General features: G+C 31.0%; 1 protein-coding gene across 2 annotated transcripts; it reads left to right on the top strand.

Annotated features, from left to right (window-relative positions):
• On the top strand, window positions 1-18,720 carry LOC134687557 (uncharacterized). 2 transcript variants are annotated; one of them, XM_063547941.1, is made up of 10 exons: window positions 1-173; window positions 993-2,799; window positions 4,625-4,731; window positions 5,779-5,841; window positions 6,446-6,960; window positions 7,580-7,700; window positions 8,069-8,176; window positions 8,694-8,963; window positions 9,684-9,731; window positions 12,773-18,720. In XM_063547941.1, exons 1-10 carry the CDS (start codon window positions 68-70, stop codon window positions 12,967-12,969), a joined length of 3,342 nt encoding a protein of 1,113 aa, XP_063404011.1. In that variant the 5' UTR covers window positions 1-67; the 3' UTR covers window positions 12,970-18,720. The 2 variants fall into 2 exon arrangements, with proteins under 2 accessions (XP_063404011.1, XP_063404010.1); XM_063547940.1 differs by having other exon boundaries at window positions 990-2,799.
• Window positions 18,721-19,312: the final 592 nt, after the last annotated feature.

Here is a 19,312-nt window from a genome sequence, read left to right as displayed (position 1 = left end):
CTATATTCGTGTTGCTGTAAGAGGATTGATTTTTATCGCAGAAAAATTCTTGATATTTGTAAGAAGAATGGAATTTTTGCTAAATGAAACTATATTAGCAAAAATATCAACAGAAAAATGTACACAAGCCTGTGAAAATGCAAAATGTGGCTTCAATAGAAAAGATTGTACAGGTAAGGTTAATGAAAGAGAAAAAAACTATAGTAGCTTGATCATGTTCAAAAGGTTTATACAGAACAATTATTTATTTTATCAAGGACAAATATAAATGATGAGACATTATTTTAAATTCAGATGGGAGTATCATTAATAAAGTATCAAATGATGAAATATCCTGTGTATTATAATAAACTGATTTACGGTAAAACAGGAAAACATACTGTGTATTTTATGCAAAGATAATAATACAGTCATGACAGTTCTTCCTTAGAATAGATTGAAAATCTCTAATTCATATGCCTGTACATTATATTGTTTATTCTCAACTGTATATGTTAAAAGTAAACAGTAGACATGCAAAATTTTCTTTATTGATTCTATAGTCAACTAGTTGGTCTTTGAAAATAAATTAAGAACACTGCATATTTGTCATTTCTGTCCTTCTATGCTGATGACTATGCAGTATGGACTCTGCTCATTATTGAAGGTCTAGTACTCAATAATTGTTAATTTCTGTGACATTTGGGGTTTTGCTCAGTGCTTGGAGCACAAAAACCATGCTTGAAACATGAAATCCATCATTTTCATTGGTTGATACAAAAAACTGACTCGAAAGTTTTATGACCGCAAGGCTTGGTCTCTTGTGGAGAGTTATGGGCACATTAACAACTCTTCTTATTTTTATATTTGCATTGTCTAATGAAGAGTGAGAGTAAATTGAAAGGAAATTATGCAGTTCATTTTATTTTATTTTATTTTAATATAACATGTGGAATTGATTTTGTAATGTATCATTTTGACATGCCTTTTGCATTATTGCATTTTACTAGCAGATGTTGATGAAAGCAGTTCACAAGAGAAACCAATTGATACTAAGAAAAACTTGGATGATTTTCAAAAAGAAAATGAGCAACTTGTAACAGTTAAAGGTGTAGATACAGAGGTCACCGAAGGAACATTTGAATTAATAGAGGGAAAATGTATAAATTCCAATGAAACTGAAAAGATTAAAAAATCTAGCAGTAATTCCACAGATAATATTGATGATTACTATAGAACATCAGAGTATGCTGATTTACATCAGGAAATGCCTGATAATGACAGTCAAAATTTGAAAACTCAGATGGAAGATATGTGTGAGCAGGAAAATAGTACTTTTACTTCATCTGATAATGACCAAAACAGCTTGTGTGAAAAAACAGAGGAAGCGCATAATACTTATGTTTATCAAGAAGAAAATGCATGTGCTGATATGTTGAATACAGATAAAGAACAGATGAATTCTTCTCTGAATGATTTTAACAATGATTCACAAAGTTCTTCAATTTTACCCCAAAAGCAAACATTTGACACTAGTTTTGTAAGTAGAAATAGTCTTCATTCCAGTCCAGGAGTTGAAAATAATCAGGACATTTGTTTGAAAACAGAAAAGGAAAATCAAGATGAAACAGTACCAAAATTGTCAATTGATGAATTGTCAGATGAAGAACAGATACATGATAATTGTCAGTCTAATGCCATTTATTGTACTTCAAATGGTAATGTAGTTCAGATGTGCTCCGATGATTTTCAGAATTTAAAAAGCAATTCAGTTTGTACATCAATAGAGATTTCCAGAAGTTCTGAATTGGGAATAGTGAGAGAATCACAGAAAAATGATAAACCAAAGGTATGGAATGAAATGCTTGGAGGTATTTTGGTTTCTACAGTTGAATGTCCTGATAGTGATGAAAGTTTTACCAAGTCCTATGTATCTGGAGAAAGCCTGGAATCAGATTCTTTAAAATCAGAAAAATTCCAGTCTTCACTGAGATCATCATCAGACAGTTTTGTCAGCCAATGTTCAGTTCAAAGGCCAAATCAAGCAGTAAATTATGTATCTGCTGCAAACCTATCTGGAAATGTTACATCTTCTATAGATTTCACTGGAAAAAAGTCATCAACCATCAATCTGCAAGAAAAACAAGAAAAGAAATTGTTAGTGAAAAGTTGTACTGGTACTCAGAAAATAGTATTTTCAAAATGTAATGATAATGAAGCACCAAAATGTGGGAAAGCTGAACAACAAAAAAAGGAAAGAGTAATTAAAAGAAACCTCAATAAGTTTTTTGAACATGCTGGAAGGAGGAGGCATAGATCAGTTAAGAGAATTTTAAGAAGAACTATTGGTCACCATAGAAGAGTAAGATATACTGGTATGGAAATATATCCAGCTTTAAACCCTGTAACACAATTCCCTGCTAGAACAGATATAGGAACAGACAATTCAGAAACGGAAACCCGCCAACAGAACCATACTGTTGGAGGAGCAAACGCTGCATCAATCAATATATTCCGACCTCCTACCACTTCATTTGAGCCACCTAATAAAACTTCATTACAACCATACTTTACAAGAGTTCTAAATGGAGCAGATGTTACTTCTGAAGAACAAATGCAGTATGAAATGTTAAGGGTACAGAGCTTTCAAGACCTTCCAGCAAGTTGTCCCGTTAGTCCTTTAAAAATGGCTAAAACAGGTTTTTTCTCATCTGGAAAAAGTGGTGAAGTGACATGTTTTAGCTGTGATGTGCGTTACAAAAATTGGAAAAAATTTGACAACCCACAGGAAGTACATAGGAGAATATCTCCTGGGTGCAGGTAAATATTATTCTTTTATTAATTTATCATTTGAACCAACTTCTTGTAATGTGATTATATATGAAAGAGTCTTTTGATATCCTTCAACAATTTCAATGGGCCAAATACTTTTTAAGTTTTACTGTAGATAAAGTTGACTGGGGAAACAATTCTTACTCCATAAGATTAGTTGTTCATAGCAGGTGCAATGTATTCATAGCAACATCTATTCATTAACTTTCTGTGTCATAAAAATATTGAAACAATCAAACACCTACTTATGCTTATAACAATGAATAACAGTGTATAAGGCACACTTGTATAAAAAAGTTAAATTTGTTGGGAATTTTTTTTTATAATAGAATCTAAAGAAAAATAGCATGGTCCCAACCCCAAGTTCCTTATCTACTTCAGGGGAAAAAAAACATGCATAAATTAAACTGTCAATTGTTCTTGAACAATTGAGAGGTCTTTCCTTTTGTAATGTAAAATACATGTTCTAACAGACGTAGAATGTATTGAATGGGTCAAGGTCAACCTTAAAAAGCTCGAAAACACACTAAAAATCCTTTATATAAGGTTAAAAACACTAAATTCGCTATCTGGGACATGATCTTGACCTGTGACCTTTTGACCTTTGTCAAGGTCATTAGTCCCCAATGCCATTACTGAAGACCCCAAGGGTCTAGGACCTTTGGTTATACAGTAAAAGCTGATTTTGTCTTTTCAGAAACCTAAAACAGGGGTTATGCCCCTTATAGAAAGGTCAAATCTCTTTGGTCAAAATGTAACAAAGTTGCGCCATAATGACCCAAACATTTTCCACTATTTAAAACTTCTGTAAGTATAATGGTTTCCGAAATTATCCCATAACAAGGTGTTAGGTCACAAAGGTCAAGGTCAACATACAAATTTGACCTTGAGGTATTTTTCAAAGATACATGAATTGATTATGATTGGTGAAGATCCCAGGTTTCTACGACTTACGGTTTCTGAGTTTTGGGGGCCAACCGACACCGGTTAATTTTCATAGGGGCATAACCCTACCAATGAGTCGTTGAATCTTTCCGATCCAAATGTAACGAAGAACCAGGGTCTGGTCCTGAACAAATTTCACCCTTCGATTTTTTTCTACGTATTACGGTTACGGTGTTGGAACGATAACAAGGTTTTTGGGTTTCGGAGGGATTACCCCGAACCGACAAAATATTTCGACTCACAGGGTGAGTTCTGGATAGGTATTCATGACACCGATACAAAGTGTGAATATGAAAGCGACACATTTTACGGTTAACGCGGCTAAATTTGTCAAAGTTTAACGGAAGAATAATAATAAACAGAAGAAATACAGTAAGGTGTTTCCCTTTTGAAAAAGGAAAGACCTTAATTAAATACTGTGGAATCATTTATTTTCGTGAGTTCTTATTATCATGCATGGATTGAAAAATGCTTGAATTTTTGTGGATATTTGATTTCATGGTTTTGCCTAAATCTGCATACATTAGGACTGTACACATATTTTTGCATACTACTGACACTTAGTCCTTTTTTGTAAGACTATAAATAGAGAAGAAAAAAAAGTGGAGTATATATTGAACTTTGACAGCAAACTGATACAAAATTTAACATACAGAAAATGCTATCATAAATCTAATTACTTCAATTATAGACATTTAACAGGCTACCATGTTCTTGTGGTCTTCAATGATGTGCAAGGTCCCCCACCATATTTGCAAGTCCTATCCATGAGTAAGTTTCGCACTGACTCTAGATTCATAGTATGCATGAAAGACAAATCTATCTCCTCACATTATATATGTTATAAGTTTATAATTTATTCTTTTAGTATGGTGAATGGTAGAGAATCTAGAAATATTCCAGTAAGTCCACAACAAAATGGGATTATATATTCTGAAAATCAGGACACACTTGCAAATGTAGCAATCACTAATGGTATGTTGACTTTAACATTATGTTGTTCTATTGCTATAATAATATAATTATGAGCCAGTCAGTCATGAATATTACTGTAAACATTGTCTTTTTCATGAAGATCATTTGCCCTCTCAGTAATGGTCTATTGAATTTGAAAGTTTTGCTTAGCTTACATGTATCAGTTTGTGATTATGTCAGTGTATGGGGAACCACTAGTGGTAGGTTAATGCATGATATTTGGTAAACAGTTGTATAAGCATTTGCTTATTTCATTTCAATGGATAATATTTGGCTTATCCCTCTCAGTCATGGTCTATCCATTCTATCTATCTAAGAAATTGTGATAAGACAATGGCATTTGGTACATAAAGTTGTATTCACATTTGAGCATCTCATTTCCATGGAGGTTGTTCAGCTATGTACATTCAGTCACAGTTAATTGACTTTGAATATTTGCATAACTTTCATGTTAAAGTGTGTATTTTAATTTCAACATTTTCATTATCAAAACGACAAAAAAATGTGAAACACATCTCTGTGAACATTAACAGTTTGTTAGAGTGTATGTTGTCTAGGAGGAACCTGACCTTGACCTCATGTTTGCAACTATAAGGGTTGTTTTCATGCTTAGGTCATGTCTTTGTAACTGTCAGTGATAGAGCAGCTGTAGTTGAATGTAATTATATTCCTAAGATACACAATATGTCCAACCAAATGAATGTCACTCTGTATGACATCTCCATAGTTATCCTTATTTACATTTTATGCTTCACTGAATGCTGATGAATTTTTCTTTTATAGTTTAAAATCATTTATTAGGTATATTTTATGTGATCAATGATTAAAGCCAGCTTAAATCACTTTAAACCTGAACTAATTACCTTATCTTCAGTTATTTTAACATTGAAATTAAGTCTTCTAGAAAAAAAATTCTATTATACCATATATCTATATAAAACAGAGTTACTCCTTGTTACCAATGGATACCATGGATACAGACAAGAAATATGTTTATCAAATAATAATTTACTTTATATCTATTGATGATTTTATGTTTTATATCAGAATTCCAATCACAGGCAAATCAAGATGGAGGTTCAAGTATACAGACAAATGGACATGCATCATGTAAGTAGTCATTACAATGCAAAACTGTTATGTGATTGATAGTGAAAAACAGTTGTTCATCATGTGCCATTTTAATTCAATGATTTTTATAGGAGCTCTTTGCCTATGAGAATTTTTATGCCACATTTATCTGCATTATGTTTTCTGGACTGTTGGTTTATCCATCTGTTCGTTTGTTCATTCGTCCCTCTGTCCTGCTTCAGATTAAAGCTTTCGGTCAAGGTAGTTTTTTTATGAAGTTGAAGCCCAATCAACTAGAAACTTAGTATACATGTTTGCTATGATATGATCTATCTAATTTTAATGCACTATTAGAGTTTTTACCCCATTTCTACAGTCCACTGAACACAGAAAATGATAAGTGTGGATGGGGCATCCCTATACTATGAACACATTCTTGTTATTTTTATTTTCATACTCAAATATAATAATATCTTGTTAATACAAAATTGATATTCTGTTAATATAATGATTAAAATTTGGGAGCTATAAAAGTTAAGCATTCCCTGTACTACGAGAAGCACCAATCATGCTTACGCTAAGTCTTAATTATACAGATCAGAGATGAGGAAATAATTTATTTAAATGCAAGATACTGTTTTAGATCAAAGTAACATACAAGCAAGAAATCAGATATCTAATAACAATGTGGCAGATTCTACATCTCGACAACAGCAACCATACGCAGTACAAGAGGCAATGAGACAACCTGCAGAAATACAACAATCAATTAGACCACCGTCTGTTGACAGAGCCCATTCTGTCTTAGAGGGAGAACAGAACAGACCTGCACACAGAGACATGGCTGAGGATTTGGGTATTACATTAGAAAGACCAAAGTATCCAGCTTATGCTCAACTGAATGTTAGAGTCAGTACATTCCAGGGTTGGCCTGGATACTTAGATCAGGCTCCTAGGGATATGGCACTGGCAGGATTTTTCTATGCTGGATACAATGACTATTGTAGATGTTTCTTTTGTGGAGGAGGGTTGCGTAACTGGGATGCTGGCGATGACCCTTGGGTGGAGCATGCCAGATGGTTTTCAAAATGTCCATTTGTTAGACAAAACAGAGGCCACCGATTCGTTGAAATCATTGTTAAGAGACAAGCTGAAATGGTAAGACATTCATTAAAAGTATAAATCTTGTTAAAGTTATTTTGATATATGGATACAATTATATTTTTGAAGATTGATAACTAAGGAAACAAAAATTTACCAGTTACTGGTTACATTCCTTGAAAGCACTTTTCATAAGCATATAATCATCTTTTTGTCCATCCACACATTTGTCCTTATGCATGCATGTGAATGGGTTTCAACAATAGGTCTTCAGATGGAAATTAGAGTTTCTTGTTGTTTAAAGCAAGACTTATACATTTTGAATACATATGGAAGGGGAGCATATATGTCTAATGATTTTTAGGTCAAAATATCAAAGGTTTTTGTTCTTTGGACAGAAATTTTTAGCTTTCAGTTGAATATCCATTGCTACAGTGGAACAAAATTTACACAAATGAAATATAAGAGAAAGGGGAAAAACTGTAATGATTATTTGAGTTAATAGGTCAGAGCAAAAGGTCACTGTTTCTGAAAAATTAAAATTTGGTTTCTTTATATGTTTTGAATTTTCTATGTGGTTTTTTTTGCTGTTTCACTGCAAACTTCCTTTTAATTCTTCACTGACTTGTAATATCTTTTTAAATTTCATAAATTTATTATTTATTTTACCATACAGCAAGCGTCAGGTGCATCAGGTAGTGCTAAGAACCAGACAGCAGTGACAACACAGAGTGAAATTGAAGCTAGACCCCAAGTTACATCACAAGGGACAACAGAGACACAGACAACTCAATCTGGTGAGAAATGTTTTAGGAATACATTTATCAAACCTATACCTTTTAATACTATAGAATGACTATAGAATTGATTTGTGGCAGAATATTGTACTTCTTTCAAAGAATAAAATTATTGTTAGTTATACTGAGTGATTCCATGACAAGTTGTTTATTAGACAGAATTCTTATTTATGGAATCTTGAACCTACAGACCATTCTTGGTACCATTTAAATGTATCTATATATAAAAAAGAATTGCAAGGCTATTTAAACCAGTTGGTTGGTTGTAAAAAGTTTTAACATAACTCATGGTCATTATGATTAATGATGTTTTACGAAGTTTTCAGTACTAAATATTGAAAGTATCATATAATTTTTTTTCCTTCTAGAAACAGCCAGTTCCAACAGAGACCCTGCTACAGAAAGTGTTAGAGACATGGGATATACAGACGAGATGATAAAAAGAGCTATTGACAATATTAAACAAAATAATCCAGGTAAGGTTAACATTACTCTTTGTATATAAATGTTTAAACCCATAAACAGATTATAGCTTCGTATCAAACACATTGGACTGCTGGATTACCAATGTTTGTGGTTTGAGGAAAAACTTGCATATTCGTGGATATTTAATTTCTTGGTTTTAGCAAAATCTGCATTCATTCATTTAGAAAATTTATAAATAATACATTGAACATGTTGAACATTTAAATCAGTGGTTCCCCGTTACCATGAAATCCATGAAAATTAGTATGCAACGAATATTAATGAAACCACAGTATTAGACCCACCTGTGGGGTAGCTTGTGAACCCCCTTGTACTTGGGCAGTCACTCCATGTTTGACCATTATTTCGATATTTATTGTACTCACAACGCATAGACTTTCTTTAGGATCTAATTAATTTTGATAAATTTGCTTGATAATCATGTGTGCAAATCCTTGTTTTCAGGAGGCCAAAATATTGCAATTTTTATCAATTTTATCAACTATTTCTTGTTTAACATGTTTTTAGGCAAAGAAAAAATTGAGGCGACAGAAATTTTAGAAATGATTTTCACAATAGCTGATGATGATACTACCACCCAGACTAATACAGCTGTTGTTTCAGAGAACACACCAAGTTCTGCTTTTAGGTCATCACAAGCAAGCATACAGCCAAGTGTTAGAACAACAACAAGTCAGGCACACACAGCAACATCAAGTGTGCCAGCCAGTACATCAGAAAGTTCACTCCCATCATTATCTGTCAGCTCGTTGGAAACAGCAAATGCTGCTGCATCAGGTTGGCTGTTCATTCTTCATTAAATATTTTAACATTTAGATTTTCCTCAGTACACTTTTATATGTATGCATAAGTATATCATGTTTTTATGCCCCATTTATTGGAATTATGTTTTCTGGTCTCTGTGTCCATCTGTTGGTATGTCTGTCCGTCCGTCTGTCCGTCCATCCGTCTGTCCGTCTGTCCGTCCATCCGTCTGTATATGTTCAGCCTGTTTCAGGTTCAGCCTGTTTTAGGTTCAAGATTTTGGTGGAGACAATTTTTGATGAAGTTAAAGTCCGATCAACTTGAAACTTAGTAAACATGCTCCCTATAATATAATCTTTCTAATTTTAATGCCAAATAAGAGATTTTATCCCATTTTTATGGTCCATTGAACATTGAAAGTGATAATGCGGATGAGGCAGCCATGTACTTGGGACACATTCTCGTTTAATTTCATTTTGGTATTTTTATTGATAAGTAATTGTCAAAGGCACATGAATTAAATGACCCACGGAATGAAGTGTTTCTCAGATAATTTATGTTTTTATCTATTTAACATTAGAATTTACCACAATTCATCAATTTGGACCCCAACATAATGCTTTTTGTAAATTGACAATATAATTTTTCTGACTATAAGTGGTAAACATTCATACCATTTTTACACAATATGATTTTAAAAAATTGAAAAGGATGAAACATGCATCAAATTATACAATTAAAATAACATTTCAGGAGGCAAACATCAACAGTCCAGTGCAAGTAAAGAGATAACTGAAAATGGTATGTATTAAAACAAAAATGTGCAGACTGAAGTTACGGAATACTGGATTGTCAGTAATAATAAAGAAAGAAAATGACATAAACAATATTTCTCTAATTCTATGGAAATTTATCCCTTTCCGAACCCATTGTATAAATTTTTTTAATCAACGTGTGGTTGCTGGTGATCTCAAAAGATCATTGGATGATTTTAAGGGTCATGACCTTTTTAGCTAACAGGATGAATCAAAATTTGATGACAGGTGTTAATGAAATTGACAACTTCGTGCAATGTGAAAGGCACTCGAAGGGGATTTTCGGTTAACACAAAAAGTAAATGTCTTTTTAATCATTAGAGAAACAGATTCTTACATAGTTACTCGTGGATTATCGGATTTATCCAATCTCGATAGTTAAATCATAAATTTTAAAGTCCTCGTCGAGGCGACTCGGACTTTAAAATTGATAATTTAACTATCTTGATTGGATAAATCCGATAATCCACTGGTATCAATGTAAGAATTTATATTTATCTAGTGATGTAATTGTTTTAATATTGTGATATAATTCCAATGAAGACAGCCGTAATTCCGGAAACTTTTAATGAAAAAATAAAAAATTGTTTACTGAAATTTTTGTACCCTCGAGTCTCCTTAAGTAGGCAAAATGATATTTTTAGCTTAATTTTATACATGTAAATATTATCTTGTGGCTTTCATATTGGAACAATGAATGATCCATATAATTGCCAAATAACATTTGTTAAAATACAACAAGAATGCACATTGATAAACATTGAGTCATGGTAATATAACTTTGATATGGCTGTACTGATTGTAAATACTTTTGAATAAAAAGGAGTAATTAAAGAAACAAACACAATTGGTGTATATATCAATACGAACAGGATTCATCAAGGACAAACAAGTACTGTATGACTCAGTATTGTTTAAAGACAACAAACAAACACATGTGCTGTATGAATTATCAATGTTAGAAGACAATCCACATACACATGTGCTTTATGACTCAGACTTACTCAGTATTGTTGGAGGACAATAAACAAACACATGTGCTGTATTTATTATTATTGGAAAACTATCAACAAATTCATGTGCTGTATGAATCATAATTGGAAGACTATCAACAAACACATGTGCTGTATGAATCATTTTTGGAAGACTCAACAAACACATGTGTTGTACTACTCATTATAATTTGAAGACAACCAACACACACATGGGCTGTTTTAATTATTATTTTTGCAAAACAAGCATTAACTGCAAGCTCTGTATGAATCATGGTTTGAAAACAAACTGAACCATCATCATCAGTTCTGAATGAATCTTTATTGGTGGAAGAAATTCAACAAATGTAAGTGCTGTTTTAATCATTTTTGGAAAACAATCAACACACATGTGCAGTATGAAACAATATTGTTTGAAGACGACCAACAAACACAAGTGCTGTATGAATTTATTGTTGGAAGACAGTCAATTTATACAAGAGATGTAGGAATCATTATTGTGTGAATACAACAAACAAACACATGTGCTGTATGAATCGAATTTGTTATACAAAAAACAATTAGTGTTGTTAGAAAACAATCAACACACACATGTATTTGATATCGAACAAAGACAATTAATGTATGAAAAAAGAAATGAATTGTTATCATTGGAAAGTCTCTAATAAATTATGTGTGGTTTATAACTGTAAGAATAAATGCTTCAAACAAATGCCTCTGCTGAATGAATCTTGGAAAGCAGCTTATAAAAAATTGAAACCAATTAAAATCAATTCATTTCCAGGATTTGATTAATTTGATGAAAATAAAAACAACTTATCCTATGTGATAGAAAAACTTAAAGACCAGCTGAACAACAAATGTTGTTTCTAAGGAATATAATTCATACAGTTTACTTGGATAGACATCATTACTATATGACATACTGATCAAGTAAGAATTATTACCAGTCTACAAACAGGAACATTATCAAGATTGTATACTGGTGTTGAATATCTGTGTTCTATTGTTACTGACAACACATCTTGCAACAAAGAATAAAATGGACATCAACAACTGTCGTATTACTGTTAAATTGTACAGCTAGTTCATAGGTTCTGGAGAACAGTAGTTTTGTAATATTTTAAATTGGTTGAGTCCTAAAGAATTTGTCAAAAAGGAGTGAAGGACAATATCTTGCTTTATTCTTGTAACAATACAACACGGTGCTGATAAACCTTTCTTAGAACAGAAACTGTTATGTTTATTTTTGTATCATATAGTTAGAACTTGTGGTAGTGAAATATCAGACAATAAGGAGTGTTGGACATAACTTATTAACATATGACTGATAACTTGTACAGCTTGTTTTTCTGTTATTGATTATGAATATACTTTCTAAACAAGACGTTTTGATATTTTACAGATATTTAAATTTTGAGAGCATCATTACTGATTATACATTGAGATAGTATTATGTTAGTTAAGTAATAAGGAGTGTTCAAGCAGTAGCAACTTATGTTTCACTAAATAAATATTACATGTAAATTGACATGAATTAGAAAGATTTGCGGCTATCTTAATTATTTTACTTTACTGTAATTAATATACCTCATAACAAAATCTACTGTGTATTATATTATAAATTAAACAATGAATAAGTTATAAGGATGAAGGGATCTTTTTTCACTAAAAACTTATTGTTCGTAAAAGACTTACATTGTGAAGGTATCAATGTATATTGAACAGAACAATGAGGTAGTTAAAGTAAACAATTCAATAATGAATGGAGATAGAAAAACGTAGGTGTAGCTAACATATTGTACATTGTTAAAGACAAGCTAACATTTAGTTCGTGTAAAATACACATTGAAAGAATTTTAAGTATAGGTGATAATTATCTATGAAAGATTTCGAATGTGAACCCGCAATGTTTCAGTTGATCTTATTTGAATGTTCACAATTAACTATTCTTTTATAACAGTAGGTGAACCATAATATTTGTCAACATGTGTCGTTAAATTGATAACAACTAATTATATTTTTTCTTTTGTAGAAATTAGGTCTTTACAAGAGGAGAACACACAACTGAAGGAGCAAGTTATGTGTAAAATATGTATGGATAAGAATGTATCTATTGCTTTCTTACCATGTGGTCATCTTGCGTGCTGTATCGACTGTGCTCCTGCAATGAGGAAATGTCCAATGTGCAGGGTTTATATAAAAGGAACAGTAAAAACATATCTTGCATAAGTGCAGGGTGTGGCAAAAGCTTTATTTAAAAGTACAAATGCATAATGTTTAGTTTGCTTTGTAATGCACAATTCTTCCTTCCTTACTTTAACTGTTTTATCTGTATTGCTATTATTATAAAATCCATGCACATCTCACCTTTAAACTCTGCTTCTGATAAATGTGTGCTCTTTTTTTTAAAGAAAAAGTGTGTTTTTTTTAGTTTAGAAAATTATATGCAATTCAATTATCAATTAACTTTCTTTTTGCACAAGTTTCAGTATATTGAATATTTTTGTTGCCATGCCACATGAAGATGTCAATGATTAGTTCCAAGTAATATGCAAAATTTTGACTGAAAAAGCTAGAGTTTACATCTATGTTGACTTCTTACTCTGACTTGGCTCCAAAATGTTTAGATATCTGATGTTATGTTGGCTATTTTAGAATGACAACTAATCATTTATGTCTACCACAATACATGCCCAGGTAGTTTTGAAACCATAGTATTGAGTAATAACTTTCCACCCTTTTCTTCAACATTATTGGGTCAATATATATGCATCCTTTTTCTTCAGCATTATTGGGTTAACTATGTAGAATCATTTTATTAATATTTCAACTTGTTTCCCATACAAAAAAGTCAATCTTTATCAATTAATTGGCTTAGATTTCTCATATCAAAACATTTTTCTTTTTATGAAAGAAGGTACTGCTTTTTTGATGAATATTTATCCTCTGTTTTATCCAAGACAAACAGTTGAGATTGTTAAGTTGTGTTTGGCTTAATGAAGAAAAATAAATAACACTATTACCTTTAAATTGCATTTAAACATTTTGTGAGATGTTATTGATTGAAATTGTCAGTTATGTGGTGTAAAATTGCAATGAATGTTATTAAGAATTAATTAAATCTGTATTGGAATTTGCACGCATTTAGACTTCCTGTTTTGGCCTGTCAAGACATGTTTGATTATCAAAATGGAAAGCCCAAGGTATATATGCCTTTGCCAATATTGAATTAATCAACTTAAGTGCCAGTCTGCCTAAGAATCACGCAGAGGCGAAAACATGACCAAAAAACCCCACGCAATTTGACATTGATTTCAGTTCATAAAATGTAGTTATGCACAAAAATAACATTTATTCCCGTTTTCTGTTCTGGTAATAGAAGATACAATGTGGTTGAAATGCACTAGAAATTAAGGAATAAGGGAAGATAACTCTGTAATATGCTATAATTTGCTATCATTCTAACCAATTTTCTAACCAAGTTATTTGATATTACCAGACACACACAAAAGAAAGACCAATTTATTTTAACTCAGGACGATGGTTAGTATTAAATAGCATGATTAGCTCTGGGTTTTTTATGATCATGTTTTGATTTTTACCTAAATTGCCTGATTCTTACAAAGACTGGCACTTAATCCTTTCATTCATTGATTTTGAAACAGACATGAACAAATTAAAGTCAACTTATGACATCCAAATTTTCAACTGTGGAGGGTTTACTATTTTTTTTGTCAGCATGTGTGTCATCCCTATGTTGTCGCCAGTATAGCGTCTTTATTCTTGTCAGATCCTCTTTAAATTAGGTTGGAGGCTGCCGCTCATTTAAACCTCTCATGAGTTTGATAACTAGTTAAAGCAGAATAGCGGGGGCCATTTATGCAAAGGGGAATTTTAAATAACTGCTCAAAAGATATGCTTGAAACTTTCCATTCAATAACAGTTTTTATTGAGTTCAATGATTTTAAAATTGAAAGAGGGGGGGTCATTTTTCAGAAGGGGACTTGCAAAAATAATTGCACTGCTACTTTTCATCTAGTGCAACACAAAATTGCTGATCACTTAAATCAAATTCATAGATTCATACATTTAGATATACCCACAAAAAAATTATTCCAGCAGGTAACCATGAGCTGCTCCCTTCCATGACTGGTTGGAAAACCAGATAATGAAATTTATAAGTACCATTAAATTGAAAACAAATAACATTTTCCAATGAAATTAACTTTTAATTTACCAATCCATTCAAAAAAAAAAAAAAATCTGTCCTAGAATTCTCATATGGTCATTATAAAGGAATAATATAGAATACAGGTTAATGATTTATTCAGAATATTCATCTAAATAAAATAGAAAATTACTCGTATAGAATTATTTCTACTTTATATCATCACTGTTTCTTTCTATTTGCACCGCATTTGTAAATCATCTGCTGTAAATATTTGCTTATTTCATTTTAGAATTAACATGACTGGTACTATCAACATTAATTCTACTCAATTAAGCAGCATGTAATAACAACTGCAAACCACAATGTATTGTTAAGTCGTAACTTTGTTTAAATAAAAAAAAAAAAAACATACATCCTTGTTGGGTAGATTTAATGAAGTATCTATCCCTGCAGGTCCTTCAGTTAGCATTTTGATAAGCCTTAAACAATACTGGTTAACTATAGTTTCATTTTAGTAACTTAAGAAACTTTTGACAGTAAATGTATGGTTTTAATGCTTATTTATAACGTTCAAATCTGTAAAGGAATTGCATTGTTAGATATTTATTTCCAGTTTAAGACAATTGGAACAGTGTACATTTATAAGAGTAAATTAGCGTATAAATGAATGCATGTCATTGTTGATCATCATATGCAGTGAAGCATAAAGCAGAGATTTGGCTGAATAAACTATAAAATCAATCACATATGATCATGTATTGTATTTATATTTGTGTTTTGTGTGAACACGATTTAAAGATTGATTTCATTCAAGTTTGTTACAGATTTTTTTCAATGTTTCAAATGCTTTTTTGTGTTGGTTTTACTTGGAAATGTAAAACCAGAACATAGGAAATAATGAGCATACATGCTGAACCTAATGTTAAGTGACACGTTATGAAAATGTTTTATTGAAACTAATCTGTGTATATGACATGTAAATGACTTATCTGTAAATGACTGGATATTGAAAGTACCAGTCAAACATTTGGAAATGAATAAAGCTTTTGCCATGCCCTTCACTTTGCTATCGTGTATGAATGTGTATGGGTGTTGTGTATAAATGTGTGTGTGTGTGTTGATACAATGCCCTACACATTAGCATTGTGTATTAATGTGTATGGGCGTTGTTGTCTATAAATGTGAATGTGTATGTTGATGCAATGCTCTACACATTGGCATTGGTATGTGTGTTATTTTGCTTATGTGTGGATATGTGTAAACTTTGTCTGTTCTTTCCTTACTTTTGTGCTCTTTAACTGGAAATTTCATCTTACCAATTTCATAGATTATTTACCAATTTGATATATTCGATAATGGGGTAATTCAGTCATCAATAACATTATCAAACTTCATGGAATTTTACAAAATTAGAACAGATCAAAGCTTGTTTATGAACAGATCAAAATTTTTAAATATTTTTTTTCGTTTTTCTGTATTTTACTGCTAAATAGACTTTTAACATTATCAAGTAAATACTGTCTTGGGTTCAAGTTTGTTACACACCAATTACTTTTCAAAACTTCATAGAATTTTATGAAACTGACAGAATCCTTTTTATAATAAAGAGATATTGTCCATAGATAACTTTTGAAAAAAATAATCTGTTCCAGTATTTTTCTGATAGACTTACTTTTCTACAGTTAAAATTTACAGACAGTCCAGGAATTACTTTTTGAATTGATTAATTTGTAAATTTTCATTGATTGTAATGAAATTTGTAAGTAGTTGTAATCAGCTTAACTCTTCCATACCAACTGCAGCTGTCACAAGCAAGACACAGAGTTCAGAGGGAATACAAACTGTATTAAAATGATAACCATTCCAAAACCTTCTTCATGCATTATTATGGAAAAGGTGAAGGATGTAATTCAGTGCTTCTATATTAAGTTTTAATATAAATATTCTTGTGTAGTTTATCCCTTGACTATTTGAAGTTCTCTAATGATACGTATACACCCCTCTGCTAAATGAACATTTATTTTGGTTTTGCTTTCTCGAAGTATTAGTTACTTTTTGATGAATTTAGCATTCTAAAACTTTTTTCTTTTAATTATTTTTTTGGTAAAAAAAACGTTTTTTCATAGGTTTCCCTAAATAACAACCACATAGCAGTTTATAAAAACTAGTATTTATTTAATTTATGTGTGAACCACTTCCATTGAAGTTGGAGTCGCTGCCTTTGTTCATCAATATTAAAGTTGCAAGTTAAGTTTCTTTTCAGGTAAAGACAAAGGTCTCACTTGATTATTGTTCCAAATTCTAGAAGAAAGGTGGAAAATTGTATGAATGATTGATTGATTGTTGTGTGCATTTAGTCCATAATCATGCTTGATTATCAGATTTAAGTTAATTGGGATACTTTTTTGTGAGACAGCAAAACAGTTGGTGTGTGTGTGTGTGTTACTATGTTTGTATTTAATATTAGTTGACATTATACAGTATTTTGACTGTGAATATCATATTTTGCCACATGGTTCTGTTGTAGATTATTTTTTGTTAATGTCCTTAATTGAAAAAGGCAAAACATGTTTGAAAAGTTTAAATATGATATTATATGATTAAATAGTATGACAATTTGACATGGAAATTTTCTGACCAAATGTCAATCTTGATATAAGAACATCAAATATTTTTGTACATATATATGTTTCTGTAATTAACTTTTTAAGAAAAGCTTGTTTGTGCATATGTTCAAAGAGTTACACCTCTTTTTGAAAAAAAACCTTATAATAACTGTTACTAACTGAAACCCCAGGTCTGATAATAACTATTCCATCTGTCCATCCAAAAGACTTTTAATAGGAAACTTTCATCATTTTTGTCTTGGCTGCAGAGATTTTTCTTCAAACCTAACTTGCCTTCTTTGGAAGGGAATAATTTTATATTTGGTCTTAATCTTGATGAGGTTTAAATATTGTCTGTATGCAATTTTACAACACTCATTAAAAAGGTCAAGTTGAGACAAAATTTTCATGACTTAGTATCAGCCATATGAAACTTCTTCTCATTTCTTAATGGAATCTGAATGAACCTTGAATTGTTTATATCCTAGTATATAAGAGAGCATTGAGTATGATCCAGTTAATTCTTAAATTTACCTGGAAAATTTGATTGTTAATAATTGGATTGTTGTTGGTTTTAGTGATTTTTTTTTGAAACTCAGAATGATCACTGGGTTTTGTGGATGTGTGTTTGTTTTTTTTGTATATTTTCATATCTCGTTGAAATTTACCAAATAAAAAAAAATAAAAAAATATATAAATATATGAAAAAAATGAACATTCCATGTAACTTTTATTGAGTGATAACTAATATAGCAATATCTTTAACTGTACATTGCTAAATATAATAGCATCATTTTCTGGAGTATTTATAAACAGCTTATTACAATATATATTTTACCTGATTCTAGATTACTATTTTTCCGTTTTTTTTAGTACTACATACACAATATTTATCCTTAATTAATGCACTATCTAATGATCTAATTTTAAACATATTTCTTTTATATAATAGATATAGTCAATATTTAGTTTCTTAAGTTTATCATTTCCCAATTTTTTATATGTATTTTATGTACCTAAAAGATAATATCTTATATTAGCTTCAATCCATTTTGACTTGTTAACTTTCGATGTGATATGATTTTTATTTGATGTTGAATTGATGTAATGTACATAACTGCAACTAAAGTATAGTGTATTTGCTTTGCATAAAAATGATATGCTTTATTCACTTTGTAATGTTAATAAACAAGTCATGACTAATAGTTTTTAATTGATCGCAACTCAATACATCTGTTATTTGATAATTCCAAAAAAGACTATAAATCTAATTTCATCTTATCATATTCAATTCAACACTTGGTAGTATTTCAACAAAATTTGATACAATGGGTTTTTTTTTGTTTTGAAATCTACATGAAAATTTCATTCAAATTCTGAATGTTACACAAATGCACTATAAAAGAAAACTAATTTCAACTTATTTATTTTGAAATTGGAATTTGTTAAAGATGACATTACATGATTCATTGAACCGTACATGTGTAGCTTCACTGAAAACTATGGTTTTTAAAGTATTTTACTTTCCGAAAAAAAAAAATGGGGATGACACAGAAGACACCTGTTTATTTCTAAACTGACTTCTTGTTAAAGTCACACAGAGACATTGAAAGACTACAATCTGTGTTTCTGACAATTGGTTTTAACTGCATTTTCAATAAACATTTCCTTTTATTTGTTCAACTTAATTGCCATTCAAATGACTATCAATGTTACAAAAATGGATGATATAAGTAGGAGTCTTATACAAACTAGTCTTTTGATCAACTTACCTTGCTGTGATTCAATTTTGACT

The sequence above is a fragment of the Mytilus trossulus genome, chromosome 10 (assembly GCF_036588685.1).
Source record: "Mytilus trossulus isolate FHL-02 chromosome 10, PNRI_Mtr1.1.1.hap1, whole genome shotgun sequence".
NCBI classification, from domain to species: domain Eukaryota; kingdom Metazoa; phylum Mollusca; class Bivalvia; order Mytilida; family Mytilidae; genus Mytilus; species Mytilus trossulus.
This window is presented reverse-complemented; position numbering and strand designations above follow the sequence as displayed.